A 13,381-nucleotide genomic window follows, 5' to 3' on the forward strand; every position below is an offset into this window, starting at 1 on the left:
TTCTAGACTGAACAGTCACATTTTGTTTCAGACCTGAATGAGGAGTTTAGGGGTTTTAAGAATAGGAATCAGCTAGCATTTTTGGTTGGTTAAGATATCCAAGATAAAATCCATGAATAAAGTCACTACGACTTTTGGAGAATTTAATGTGAGATGTTGTGTGAGGCTGTTCTCTCATCCCTACTTTTCACAATTCATGCATATGATTGTCATTTGGCACTATGTCTTGGGATGATGCATCAGCTGTTGTCTTTTCTTTCTAACAGCAGTATCGAGCCCAGGCTCCTGTGGGAGAGAGTGGAGAAGCTGGTGCCCAGGCCAGGCAGTGGCAGCTCCTCAGGGTCCAGCAATTCAGGATCCCAGCCCGGGTCCCACCCTGGGTCTCAGAGCGGCTCTGGGGAACGCTTCAGAGTGAGATGTAGGCTGCTTCTCCTTTGCTCTTTCCTTGTGAACAACCCTGGGCTGTGATCATTATATCGAAAGGCTTTCATTTGTTTGAAAAAAAAGAAGAAAGATAAGAAAAATCTATGGTTTGCATGTAGCTGCATGTCATGAAACAGTGCCTTAGTATAGGTTGCTAATGACAAAAATAGACATCATAATTTAATCATGCAGAGCTAGATTTTGAGAGCTTTACACGTGTTTATCACTGGCAGCACTTTACAATTGAATGTGATTAACTGACTTATCCAACAAAACTAAATGTCTAAGCTGCCATTTGAACCCCTTTCTTCCAATATGAGCCCCCAGTATTATTGATGATTATTATTGATGATGTCATAGTAGTGAAAACTGCCTCCACTGTGTTCTTGAGGTAAGGTATTAATTTGGCGCATACATTCAGTAGTGTATGCTGACGGAGAATTCTGAATAAGGCATTAGAAAGATACCAGACTGCCTTCGGGTCTCCCTTTTGCCCTGAGTTCAGACCTTGCATGAGTGGGCAGTAGAAAAGGGGGAGAAACAGAAGACTCTGAGTTGGGACAGCTCAGTGACATACATCTTATGTTTATATGTGTCTTTCTTGTCTCTTTTGAACTTAACAGCATCATCCAAGTCTGAAGGCTCTCCATCTCAGCGCCTTGAAAATGCCGCAAAAAAACCTGAAGATAAAAAGGAAGTGTTTAGACCTGTCAAGCCTGCTGTAAGGATTGCATAAAATGAGTCTTGCTTACTTTAGACTTAAGTGAGATCTTTCTATTAAAAATATGATTGAGGGGCTCAGGGTATAGCACAGTGGCAGAGCCATGCGTTTAGCATGCACAAAGGCCCTGGACTGGATTTTCAGCCGTTCATGCGCACACTCACATGCACACACAGTGTTTGAGAGGCCTGCAGTTTTTTCTTTTGAGCTCTTCCCAGATGTGAGGAATTGCACTGTCTTATACCCAGATACAGTTGTGCTTCTCCCTTAGGCATTTATTTCCTAAGTAATGTCCTCAGTATAGAATGAAGTCTGTTTTCTAGTGTTTCAACTGTACACTTTGTGTTCAGTCATCTATACAAAGAAACACGGAACAAAGTGTAGTTTTTACTTAATTAAATTTCATTTTAAGAAAAGCCTTTATATTGCTTTGCTTGGCATTAACTTCACTTATTCTTCATGACTTGATCATTGACAGTGCTGGTTTTTAGACTAAATTTGTTTAATTCACCTTCCTAAACTCGCTGGCTGCTTCAATTCTGGCTTTCAGTCCCAGGATGATGATGACTGGGACTGCTCCACGTACTTCCCCTGTGCTCCCTGTCTCATTCACTGGCCATGTGTGGGGGGTGGTGGAGTTTCAGATCTGTTTAAGTTTTGTTTTCCTGCTTCAACTGACTTCTGTACTTCTTCCCCATACCCTTCTTTCTGCCATGCTCCCTCTTCTGTGTGCTCTTCATCAATGGTGGCTTCTTGGACTTCATGAAACTGCTGCTGTCCTGAAGGGCGAAGTGGTAAGCCCTGTCTCTGAAAGCTCAGCCTCAGAGCCAGCTTTCCGCATGACTCTTAACCAGCTCACCTTTGAGCTACATTCCTTCTCCTTCCTCACCTTGCCTTTTTGATCTTTTCTAGGAGATAAAAGCCTTAAACTTAATGACTTCAGCTTTGTTAATGCACAAAACATGCTTCATGCATCTAGTATCATTTAATATAGCTTTTTAAGCAACTATAAAAGGCTACATACAACTTGTAATCACACCAGTTAAGTAGACTCATGGCCCTGCTCTTGATCCCTGTTCAGAAGCTTAAGCGCAAAGATAAGAAACATATTCTCATCAGTAGGAAGGAAGAAAACTAAGTTGGAACTACTAAAAAGCTACATGGCCTGCTTTAAAAACAAAACAAAATACTCCTTTAAAATTCCCAAGTAAAAAGATAAAATTTGGACTCGCATAAAAATGTGGAGTAGAAATATAGTAATCAACTCTTAAAAATTAGATTGAGAGGCTGGGTGTGGTGGCACACATGTCTGTAATCCCAGCATCTTGGGAGGCTGAGACAGGAGGATCGTGAGTTCAAAGCCAGCTTCAGCAAAAGTGAGGTGCCAAGCAACTCAGTGAGACCCTGTCTCTAATAAAATACAAAATAGGGCAGGAGATAATGGCTCTGTGGTCGAGTGCCCCAGAGTTCTATCCTCTGCAAAAGGACTCCTCCCTTGCAAAAAAAATTACATTAAGAAATTTGAGGGCTGGGGTTGTGGCTCAGTCGTAGAGCATTTGCCTAGCATGTGTGATGCACTGGGTTCGATTCTCAGCACCTCGTATAAATAAATGAACAAAATAGAGGTCCATCAACAACTAAAATTTTTTTTTAAGATATGAATATTAAAATGTCTATAGAAAAGTCTAGAGTAAAGTGTAGTGAAGCCCTTTTTGAATATATTTTAATATGGATTTTTTTTTCTTTTTTTCTGTTCACTTTCGCTAGTGGTATGAATGGGGAAATGTGGGTAAGGCTGGGAAAAGGGGTTAGTGGGAAGCCTGCTCTGTTTGCCTTCCTGCCCACAACACATGAGAGGTCATTGCTTTCTCTCTTCATAGTCGTGAACTTTTTTCAGAAATGCGGCAAGTTACTAACAGGAAAATATCACACTGGTCCTCACTTCAACTCTCATTTTTCTGTTGGCTTGAAATTTTTTTAAAAATTGGAGAAAAAATTTAAATAAAAACCTGTTTTAACTAGAAGCTTGCTCTCTGGATTGTCCCCGTAAAAGAACATTTTTGTCATATATGTAGATGTCTTTATAACAGAGATCAACGATTTCTCTGTGTACATTGGTTGATCTGGAGTTTTGCCTTATCTCTGAAAACAACAAAAAAATACAGTCATCTTAGTATAAGCAGATTGTTACGTTGTTGTAAGATTCGAATTATCTGCAACATTCTTGACCTTTTTTAGTGTTCTTTTCTATTTTTTAGTCTATTTTTATTTCTTTCCCTTTCATATCAAAAATTATAAAAACTTAACTTTGTATGAAACTGGCAAATAGAAAATTAGTTTTATTTATTTTTATTTTTTTATTTTTTTATTATTTTTTTATTGGTTGTTCACAACATTACAAAGCTCTTGACATATCATATTTCATAGATTAGAATCAAGTGGGTTATGAACTCCCATTTTTACCCCAAATACAGATTGCAGAATCACATCAGTTACACATCACATTTTTACATACTGCCATATTAGTGACTGTTGTATTCTGCTACCTTTCCTAACCTCTACTATCCCCCTTCCCTCCCCTCCCATCTTCTCTCTCTGCCCCATCTACTGTAATTCATTTCCCTCCATGTTTGTTATCCCATTCCCCCCATAACCTCTTATATGTAATTTTGTATAACAATGAGGGTCTCCCTCCATTTCCATGTGATTTCCCTTTTTCTCTCCCTTTCCCTCCCGCCTCATGTCTCTGTTTAATGTTAATCTTTTCTTCCTGCTCTTGAAAATTAGTTTTATAAAACTAACATTGTGACTGTTCATTGAGATTTAAAATGAAAAACCTCTGTCTTTTGTGTTTCCTTACCACCTTCCCCATTTTGCCTAACTCACTCTTTTCTGCCCTGTGCATTAGGATCTGACTGCATTGGCCAAAGAGCTTCGAGCAGTGGAAGATGTGCGGCCACCTCACAAGGTGACGGACTACTCTTCCTCCAGTGAGGAGTCAGGGACCACCGATGAGGAGGATGACGACGTGGAACAGGAGGGGGCTGACGAGTCCACCTCAGGACCAGAGGACACCAGAGCAGCGTCAGTCCTTAGCATATTTTAGGAAGGTCTTCCCAGTGGCAACCAGACAGTTTTCCCCAACTGATTAATGCTCATAGACTCTGTGAGCATTAATATGTAGTTTCACTGCTTAAGCAGCAAACAGTTTTGGGGCTTTTCCCCTTTATCTCTGTATGTGTGCATGTCAGTGCCTCCCTCAACATCCCAACATATGCTTTATTTTTTTTCTTTAATGATTTGATAAAAAGGAAATTTCAGTTGAATAACAAATTAACTATAAGAACTCCTTCTAACTTTTTGCTCATGCAAAAATGCACAGCAGGAGAATTCTTTGTTGAAGGGACAAAGCTAAACTCTTGCTTTCCTTCAGAAGACTTTATACTGTAGCCTCATCTCATGTTTTGACTTTGAGAAGGTAAAAATTCTAAATAGGATATCTTCGACTTGTGGGAATAGAGTCCTTCACTTCTGGATTTTGTCTCCTTAGGTCATCTCTGAATTTGAGCAATGGTGAAACAGAATCTGTGAAAACCATGATTGTCCATGATGATGTAGAAAGTGAACCAGCCATGACCCCATCCAAGGAGGGCACGTTGATCGTCCGCCAGGTACCATTATCCTCCTTGTCAGAGGCTAAGCTTCTCCTATAGTCATTAACCCACTTGCTCATTCACTCACTCATGCTGTTTCTACATCATCATCTGTTTTCATGTTAACAAGACCCTGAGAGTAGTGTGTCTGGGGCTAGGGAGGCAGGTGTGTGCTGCATGCCACAAAGGTAGCCGGTAGCCCTCCACCCCACATTGCTGTTCCTCTGCATGCCTGTGGCAGCCCTCATCCAGCACCACGCTGAGTCTCACAGTCTGTCTGAGCAGTAGAAAAGTCATAGGGAGTCCTTTGCAGGCTCAAAGAGTAAGGGCACAGACCTTGAGTAGGAGTGGACAAGGTGGGTGGGATGAGCCTCGTTCCAGTCCCGTGGAGACTTGGGCACACGGGTCAGGAGGTCCCTCTTCTGTGCTCCAGAATATTAGTTTTCCCACTAGGTGAAGAATTAAATGTGTACCACCAGATGTGCTCAGTTTGGATCGCTGTGTCGTACAACTCTCTGTTCATTCTTAGTTTAGACCTTCTTCATCCAAGTGATATGCTCCTCGTTGAAACAGGACAGGGCACCCTGCTAGTCTTTGGGACTTGCCTCAGTGTGTTTCATACTACGGCAATGCATTTGGATGGAAAGTAGAAGGAATGTGGAAAAGACCAGAGAAGCCACCGGGTACTCTAAAGAACTTAGGCAAAGATTTACAAAGAACAAAAGGGGGAGTAGTCTTGTAAGAAGTGAGTGCCCTGCGTGGAACAGATGGAAGAATCAACTGCTAGAGCTGTGTGGCCACCAGAGGAGGCATTTTGAATTCTGTTGGCTCAGCTTAGGCATTTGGTGAGCAAGTGTGAGCAAGTCCGGCTAATTTCCTTGGTTTTCCCTTGGTATTGTAACAGAGTTTGAAAAGTCACACAGCACCTAAAACAAAGCAGTTATCAGTAGGGTCGTAGGCAATGTCAGCAGCGCTTGAGCGAGACCAGTGTGCCTGTTTTTTCTACAGAGTACAGTTGACCAAAAGCGTGCCAGCCATCATGAGAGCAATGGCTTTGCCGGTCGCATTCACCTCTTGCCAGATCTCTTACAGCAAAGCCATTCCTCCTCCACTTCCTCCACCTCCTCCTCCCCATCCTCCAGCCAGCCGACACCCACCATGTCCCCACAGACACCCCAGGACAAGCTCACTGCTAATGAGGTATGTCTCACACCACAGCTGGCTGCTTTCCTGGGGTTAGACCAGCACTGCCTAGGAGCTAGTTTGCAAAGGAGACCTTTCCGACACCCTCTTCCCTTCCCTTCCCTTGCTTTCTTCTGTCACCTACCCTCTTCCCCAACCCCCAAGTAACATGTTTCAGATCTGAATACAAATCCCTTAACCCTAGATTGATTTCCCTCCAAACTTGCCAGTTCACTATTTACTTTCTCTACATAAGTATAGTTGCATGGCTTTCTTTATTCAGTTTATTTTCTTTTAAATCTAAATAAATGATTGCTGTGTTCTCAGATCCATTATGTATTTGGCATGAAATTCTCATAGTCATTTGTGGAAACTTCCCTTTTCATTCTTTTTATGCAGTAAATATAGTATAGGAAAATTTGGTTAGGCAGACTTGACCTTACCTGAGGGAACTGGTTATCTTGTAAAGGAATCTCCTTCAAACAGGCCTGGATTGTTTTCTTTTTGCTGGGAGGGTGGGGGTTGTTGGTTGGTATTCTTACTTGTTTTTACCAGCCCTTTTCAAAGGCTTTTCTTTCCTTGAAATTCACAGTTACTCAAAGTGTTATAGAAGGCCAAATGCTTTTGGGGGAAACATAGAAAATTAGGATGTTAAGCAAGGACAAAGGAGAGTGAGAGCTTCTAATTTAAGACTTTGTATGGGAAATCCTGTGTGTGTGGTGTGGCTGTGCTACTTGGTCTGGGTGCTAGCTGGGTGATTCTTTGCACTTTGAACAGAATCAGGCTAAGTGCAGTTACAGAGTACACCTTGAGCACCGTGTAAATAACTAATTTGATTTCACAGGAGATTAGATTTAAATGCATTTACCTAAGAATTGAGGGAAGTTGAACTAACATGTAGCTTCAGCCAGTCTCATTAATATAAACACTTACCTGACTGCTGCTCCTATTTTCATTCCTTTGTTAGAAAGAATTAGAAAAATCTTCTCCCTGAGGAGGAGGCTCAGCATCTGATTGGCCACCAGCTGGGTTGGCCACTGACTCATGGGGCAGGAGGAAAGGCTGTGAGGTGCCACCTGTGTCAGGTGGGGAGCTCAGGAAAGCCTGGGCTATAAGAATGGTGACTTTAGATGCCCATAGAGGGAGTGAAATGATAAAGCATAAAAGCACTTGATCAGACATGTTCTTTTTTGCTCCTGGGATGTGTATCTCACTTGCATTCCTCCTTATATTTTACACTTTGCACCATTTTACTGTATTTTACTATAACCCTTAACTCACTAAACTGGCAAGTTTATTTTCCTGTTTGTTTTGTTTTTAATTGTCATTACATTTTCACTTAACAATTGTTTCACTTCCTTTGCGGGTTTTTTTTTTGGGGGGGGGGTCTTAAGTTACATTATTAACCAAAACACTAGTGTTCCTAAAAGATGGAAAGGGTATGCCTTATTTCACCATTAGCACCTTTCACTAATGAGCTTGTTTGGTGTGGGTTTAATGATGATGCGCCTAAAATGATGGCAGCCAAAGCTTCTGTAACTTTCTGGCAAGAGGCTCCATTTAAAATAAAAAAAAACAAAATTAAGGTTTGCCAGATTTCCAGCATAGATTAATTGGACTTTAATAGGCAGGGGAATAAATTTGGAAATTAGTGAATTGAAATTAACATTTCAGGCCTCTATTAGGAGTTTACATTATAATTATTTAATTTAAATAAAAACAGGAGCATGAAATATAGATTTTATTATTAGCTTGTGGCATGGCTCCCTAGGTGTACATCTCTGAAAGAGATGGGATTCCCCCACTGGCTGCAGGTGAAAACATCTGTTCAGGGGTATGCCTGCCCACATGGAGGCTCACTGCAGTATGTCTGTGGGAAGTTTTGTCTGTAGGGTTTGGATTGGGAAGTAGTGCAGTATACCAAAGTAGACTTAAATATGTGTGGGTTTTTTTTTTTTTTTTTTGGTTGTTATTGTTGGTTTTTATGTTCACTTTTAAAATGTCATTTGTATTAATGAAATTGAAATTTACATTGCAGACACAGTCCGCTAGTAGCACACTCCAGAAACACAAATCTTCCTCCTCCTTTACACCTTTTATAGACCCCAGATTACTACAGATTTCTCCATCTAGTGGGACAACAGTGACTTCTGTGGGTAAGTATAGTAGCAGTAAGAAAGTAGCTGACAAATGAGACTTGTTCACTTGGTGTTGATCTTTCAAGTGGCTTAGGCACAGCAGGAGGGTTGTGCACAGGGTCAGGCCTTGGATGCAAAAACCTCCCAGCCCCCTTGCATTGCCTTAACTCACAGGGAACTGCATAGGCATTTACTTTTTCTGTATGCATCTCTTACAAAAACATTTTTTTCTTGACAAAGTATCATTTATGGCATATGAATATTTACTTGAGGTATAGTGAGAGAGGAAGGAAGGCATGGTTGTGGGTGTGTATACAAAAAATAATTTCAATCATACTGTGTTTCAGTGGGATTTTCCTGTGATGGAATGAGACCGGAAGCCATAAGGCAAGATCCTACACGGAAGGGCTCAGTGGTCAATGTTAACCCCACCAATACTAGGCCACAGAGTGACACCCCTGAGATTCGCAAATACAAGAAGAGGTTTAACTCAGAGATTCTATGTGCCGCCTTATGGGGTAGGTATCTTTCTGTTACTCTGCCTCTTGCTTTTATTCTGGAGAGTGGTCAGGTCTTTTAGAGAATTACTATTTTTCATAGTTGGGTGATTTTTTGTTAAGGGTTGGCAGCTTCTATGATTTTTCTACTGAGTGCATTGATAGGCAGAGAGAGTCCCTATGCACTTGTGGTTGTTTCAGCAGTCAAATGCTAGAACACCAGTGTAAAGAACAGTAAAGAGATAGCATTTGGTCCGCATTTACAAGAATGAAAAAGTTCATTGAGTTGCTTTCCTTTAAATATTTCAGTTCCTCTTTCTGTCTTGTTCTCTGTGCTTTGGACTGACATCCAAACAAGACTTTTAAAAGTAGTCTGCAGTAGGAAGGGACTGTTGAACCGGCTGGCCTGTGGAATCCCTGCAGTGTTTGTGTAGCATCCTCCAAACTAAAGATACTGTGAGAGGGTATCTGTGAATGATTGGTTGCATGGACACATCTGCCTCTTCAAATTCTGAAACTTGCCGTCCTGCCAACTCTGATCCTGTACTTGTCCTAAACCTGCCATCCAGGCATATACTTTAATTTAATTCTTCAGTTGACTATTTTTAATAACGAGTCTATTTCTACCCAGAAAAGTGTCTTACTTTCTTGGTGTTTGTACATATAGATGGTAGAAGACATGAAATCCATGGGTTTGAGGTCCACAGCACCTGTCCCATAAACAGTCTTGTTCCTTGAATGCTAGCAGCCACTGCATTCCTCGGGTTACTGAATCGGCTCTCTTCTCCTCACCCACTCTGGTCTCTGGCCTACTTAGCCACTCTCCTTCCTGATGCTTCATAGGAAAAACAGTTGGGGCTGACATAAGGGCTTCCACTTTCATCTTTCAAACCTCAAAAGTGTTTCCTGCTTCCTTTTGTTGAGGAAGGGGGCCTCCTCATTCCTCCTTATCTACCTTCTTTTTATTTAGTCTTTCCTTGACTTCTCACCCTATTCATAAGCTCCTACTTGTCTGCTCACCCAAGGTTTTTGGGAGAGTTGACATCCATTGCAGGTATACCTATTTTCTTTTTTATACCTTGAGATCTGGATTTCTGGCCTTGTAACTAATGGAAAAGTGTTCTGAGACCTCTAATAATATATAATTGCTTTTTTCTTTATTAATCGAATAGATAAAGGTAAGAATAATTCTTTGGGGATTGTTAGGCATTATGGAAGCACCTGACACAGCATCATCACCAGCACATGGATGTCACATGATGTCAGTTGCCACCATTTCAGGGAGTGGAATTTCATCATTTTCTTTCATATTAAAGGATTTCATTGAGAGCATTTGTGTCCCCCCAAAAACTATTAACATTACCTAAATACAGTACAGCGATAGTGTGAAATAAATCAATACTTGTCAAAGTAGTAATCCGTGTTTATCAAGCTGCATTATTTTTATTCGGAATAGTTGTGTTTGGGAGTAGTCTTATTCTTAACTTTATGTTTCACTAGTGCCCTAGAGAGTGCTGAACCCCACTCTGAGTGCTGAACCCCATTCTGTATACCATCAACTGAATTTTTATTAGTTAAAAATGAGACTTCTGAAATCTTTCTTTTCCTGATTAACTCCTTCAGGACTTCTAAGAAAATTCAACAGTATCTCAGGACATTGTTTTCTTTCTTTCTTTCTTTTTTTTTTTAATGCACTGAAACTTCACATTTTATCATCATGTTAAAAGAACAGATAGGGAGATGAATTAACATTGAAATACGTTTGTGTAAATAAGTGTGTTGAGATGCTTTTGGGGATTGGTGTACCTCATGGTTGGGTTTTTTAAAACTGCTGTGACAGTGATCTAAGTTACCTCCTCAGTTAAAAAAGAACCTCTGAAAGATTAAGATTCAGAAAAGTTAAAATATGTGCTATAGCCCCACAAAAAAAATTTCAGAATATATTATAGGTGGTATTATTTTTGAATGGTAAAATGCACACACAAGTTATTTTTTTGCATTTCCTAAATGCTAGCAACAAACATTCTTCTGTAATCATCTTATGAATGACTCATAAATTGCTATAAATTGCTTTGTATTTTCTTATATATAAATGTGTATTTAATAATGTGTGTGTGAACACAGTTGCAATTCTTAGTAAACTACTGTGTGAACAATTAAAATGATTACAGGAAGGAACTCTTAACATTGGCATTAAAAGATTTACTTATATCTAAAAGTCGAAGTTAAAAATGTATTATTATTAAAAATTATTAGATCATGTAGTTCAGATTTTTTCTTAAGGCCTTCAATTTTCAAGATTGCTACTTTCAAGGTTGCTACTTTCCAATGACTGTGCACTTTAAATAATATAACAGAGAATTAAAAGGTAGGATATAAGTGCCAAAATATCAGCAATTTTTAATGGATATGAAAGATTTTTTTCAGCTTTATCTGTTATTCCTTTTTTCTTTCGCACTGTAAAATCTTGTGATTTCTACTTATGTGCTGCTTATTTTATTTTATAAGTGGAGTACATGTTTATTTTGGACTCAGTTTCAGAAGTTCAGTCCATGACCATTTAATTCCATAGGGCATGGCCCAAAGCAAGGCAGAAATGTCATGGCAGAAGGACAAAGTTGGGGGGTTGCCACTCATAATGTGTGCTACTTATTTTTGAAAACCACAAATAATATATTTCTTGATATGATTCATGTTTTCGGTAGACTACCATATTCTTGACAGAAGTATTTTGTTTTTCTCTTTTAAGCTACTTGATAAGGAAATATCTAAATGTCCTATGTAATTCAGCCTTTAGAATGGGCTCTGTTTGGCATCAGCTCTATCAGCGAATGTTTGTCTTTTGTGCAGAGAAGTTTAAAGCTATTTAGAATTGACTCACCTAGGCATGTGGAAGAAATAACTCTAATAAATTTTGTCTTATTTAGTCAGGGTAACATGGTCAACCTCAGAAGTAAAATTATATGAAAATAAGTGGAGTATACTTCATGGAATAAATATTAATTTTTCTTATTGACATTTTTTTCAAACTGAACAGCAACTTTTTCTATTAAGTCACTCTAATATTTATATGATTTCTATTAAACAAGAACTCATAAACTGTAATGCCATGAGGTTATATAATATCAGTATCATCCATAGTGGTACTGCCTATTATGGGAGCACCTGCTTAAATGAATTAAAGTAAAATACCCAGTTTCTAAGTTACATGAGCTACATTTCAAATATTTTTAAAATTAATTATTTATTTCAATTAGGTATATATGACAGCAGAATGCATTTTGATTCATTGTACTGCAGCACAACTTTTCATTTCTATGGTTGTACAAGATGTAGCGTCACACCATATGTGCAGTTATACATGTACCTAGGGTAATGATGTCCATCTCATTCCACCACCTTTCCTGCCCCCGTGGCCCCTCCCTACCCATCCCTCCCCTTCACCCCATCAAAGTTCCATCATTTTTCCCATACACATGTGTTCCCCCCACTCCCCATTATGGATCAGCATCCACTTATCAGAGAGAACATTAACCTTTGGTTTTGGGGGATTAGCTTACTTCACTTAGCATGATATTCTCCAACTCTATCCATTTACCTGCAAATGCGCTGTTTCTTTATCCATTCATCTATTGAGAGGCATCTAGGTTGCTTCCACAGTTTAGCTATTATGAATTGTGCTGCTATGAACATTGATGTGGCTGTTAACTGTAGTATGCTGATTTTAAGTCCTTTGGGATAGACCGAGGAGTGGGATAGCAGGGTCAAATGGTGGTTCCATTTCAAGTTTTCTAAGGAATCTCCATACTGCTTTCCAGACTGCACCAATTTGCAGTCCCACCAGCAATGTATGAATGTGTCTTTCCCCCCACATCCTCGCCAACACCTATTGTGGTCTGTATTCTTGATAACTGTCATTCTGACTGGTGTAGGATGAAATCTTAGAGTAGTTTCGATTTGTATTTCTCTAGTTACTAGAGATTTTGAACATTTTTTCATATATTTGTTGATCGAATGTATATCTTCTGAGAAATGTCTGTTCAGATCCTTAGCCCATTTATTGATTGGGTTGTTTGTTTTTTTTGGTGTTAAATATTTTGAGTTCTTTATATGTCCTGGAGATTAGTGCTCTATCTGACATGTGTGTGGCAAAAATTTGCTCCCAAAATGTAGGCTCTCTCTTCACTTCATTGATTGTTTCTTTTGCTGAGAAGAAGCTTTTCAGTTTGTATCCATCCCATTTATTCATTCTTGATTTTTTTTCTTGCACTTTAGGAGTCTTGTTTAGGAAGTCGGGGCCTAATCCAACATGTTGAAGATTCAGGCTTACTTTTTCCTCTATTAGGCACAGGGTCTCTAATCTAATTCCTAGTTCCTTGATCCACTTTGAGTTGAGTTTTGTGCATGGTGAGAGATAGGGGTTTAATTTCATTTAGGTGCATATGGCTTTCCAGTTTTCCCAGCCCATTTGCTGAAAAGGCTATCTTTTTTACAATGTATGTTTTTGGTGTCTTTGTCTAGTAGGAGATGAATGTATTTATGTGGGTTTGTCTCTGTGTCTTCTGTTCTATACCGTTGGTCTACATACCTCTTTTGGTGCCAATACCATGCTGTTTTTGTTAATATAGCTTTGTAGTATAGTTTAAGGTCTGGTATTATGATGCATCTTGCTTCACTCTTCTTGATAAGGATTGCTTTGGATATTCTGGGTCTCTTATTTTGTCAAAAGAATTTCATGATTGTTTTTTCTATTTCTATAAGGAATGA

At 39.4% G+C, this 13,381-nt stretch overlaps 1 protein-coding gene across 36 annotated transcripts in view; it reads left to right on the top strand.

Moving 5' to 3' along the window:
• MAP4K4 (mitogen-activated protein kinase kinase kinase kinase 4) overlaps nt 1–13,381 on the top strand; it is a gene marked incomplete at its 5' end in the record, with an annotated part of 184,358 nt that overhangs the window by 153,566 nt on the left and 17,411 nt on the right. For 18 of the 36 annotated variants that reach the window (XM_081264585.1, XM_081264615.1, XM_081264607.1 and 15 more), the window contains 7 exons: nt 267–418; nt 1,047–1,144; nt 4,053–4,228; nt 4,695–4,815; nt 5,806–5,997; nt 8,018–8,135; nt 8,465–8,635. In XM_081264585.1, coding sequence (XP_081120711.1) covers nt 267–418; nt 1,047–1,144; nt 4,053–4,228; nt 4,695–4,815; nt 5,806–5,997; nt 8,018–8,135; nt 8,465–8,635 — 1,028 coding nt within the window. The remainder of the gene's footprint in view (nt 1–266; nt 419–1,046; nt 1,145–4,052; nt 4,229–4,694; nt 4,816–5,805; nt 5,998–8,017; nt 8,136–8,464; nt 8,636–13,381) is intronic. The other 18 variants (XM_081264596.1, XM_081264594.1, XM_081264587.1 and 15 more) reach the window with 3 other exon arrangements.

The sequence above is a fragment of the Spermophilus citellus genome, assembly GCF_964194105.1.
Source record: "Spermophilus citellus genome assembly, chromosome: 13".
NCBI lineage: Eukaryota > Metazoa > Chordata > Mammalia > Rodentia > Sciuridae > Spermophilus > Spermophilus citellus.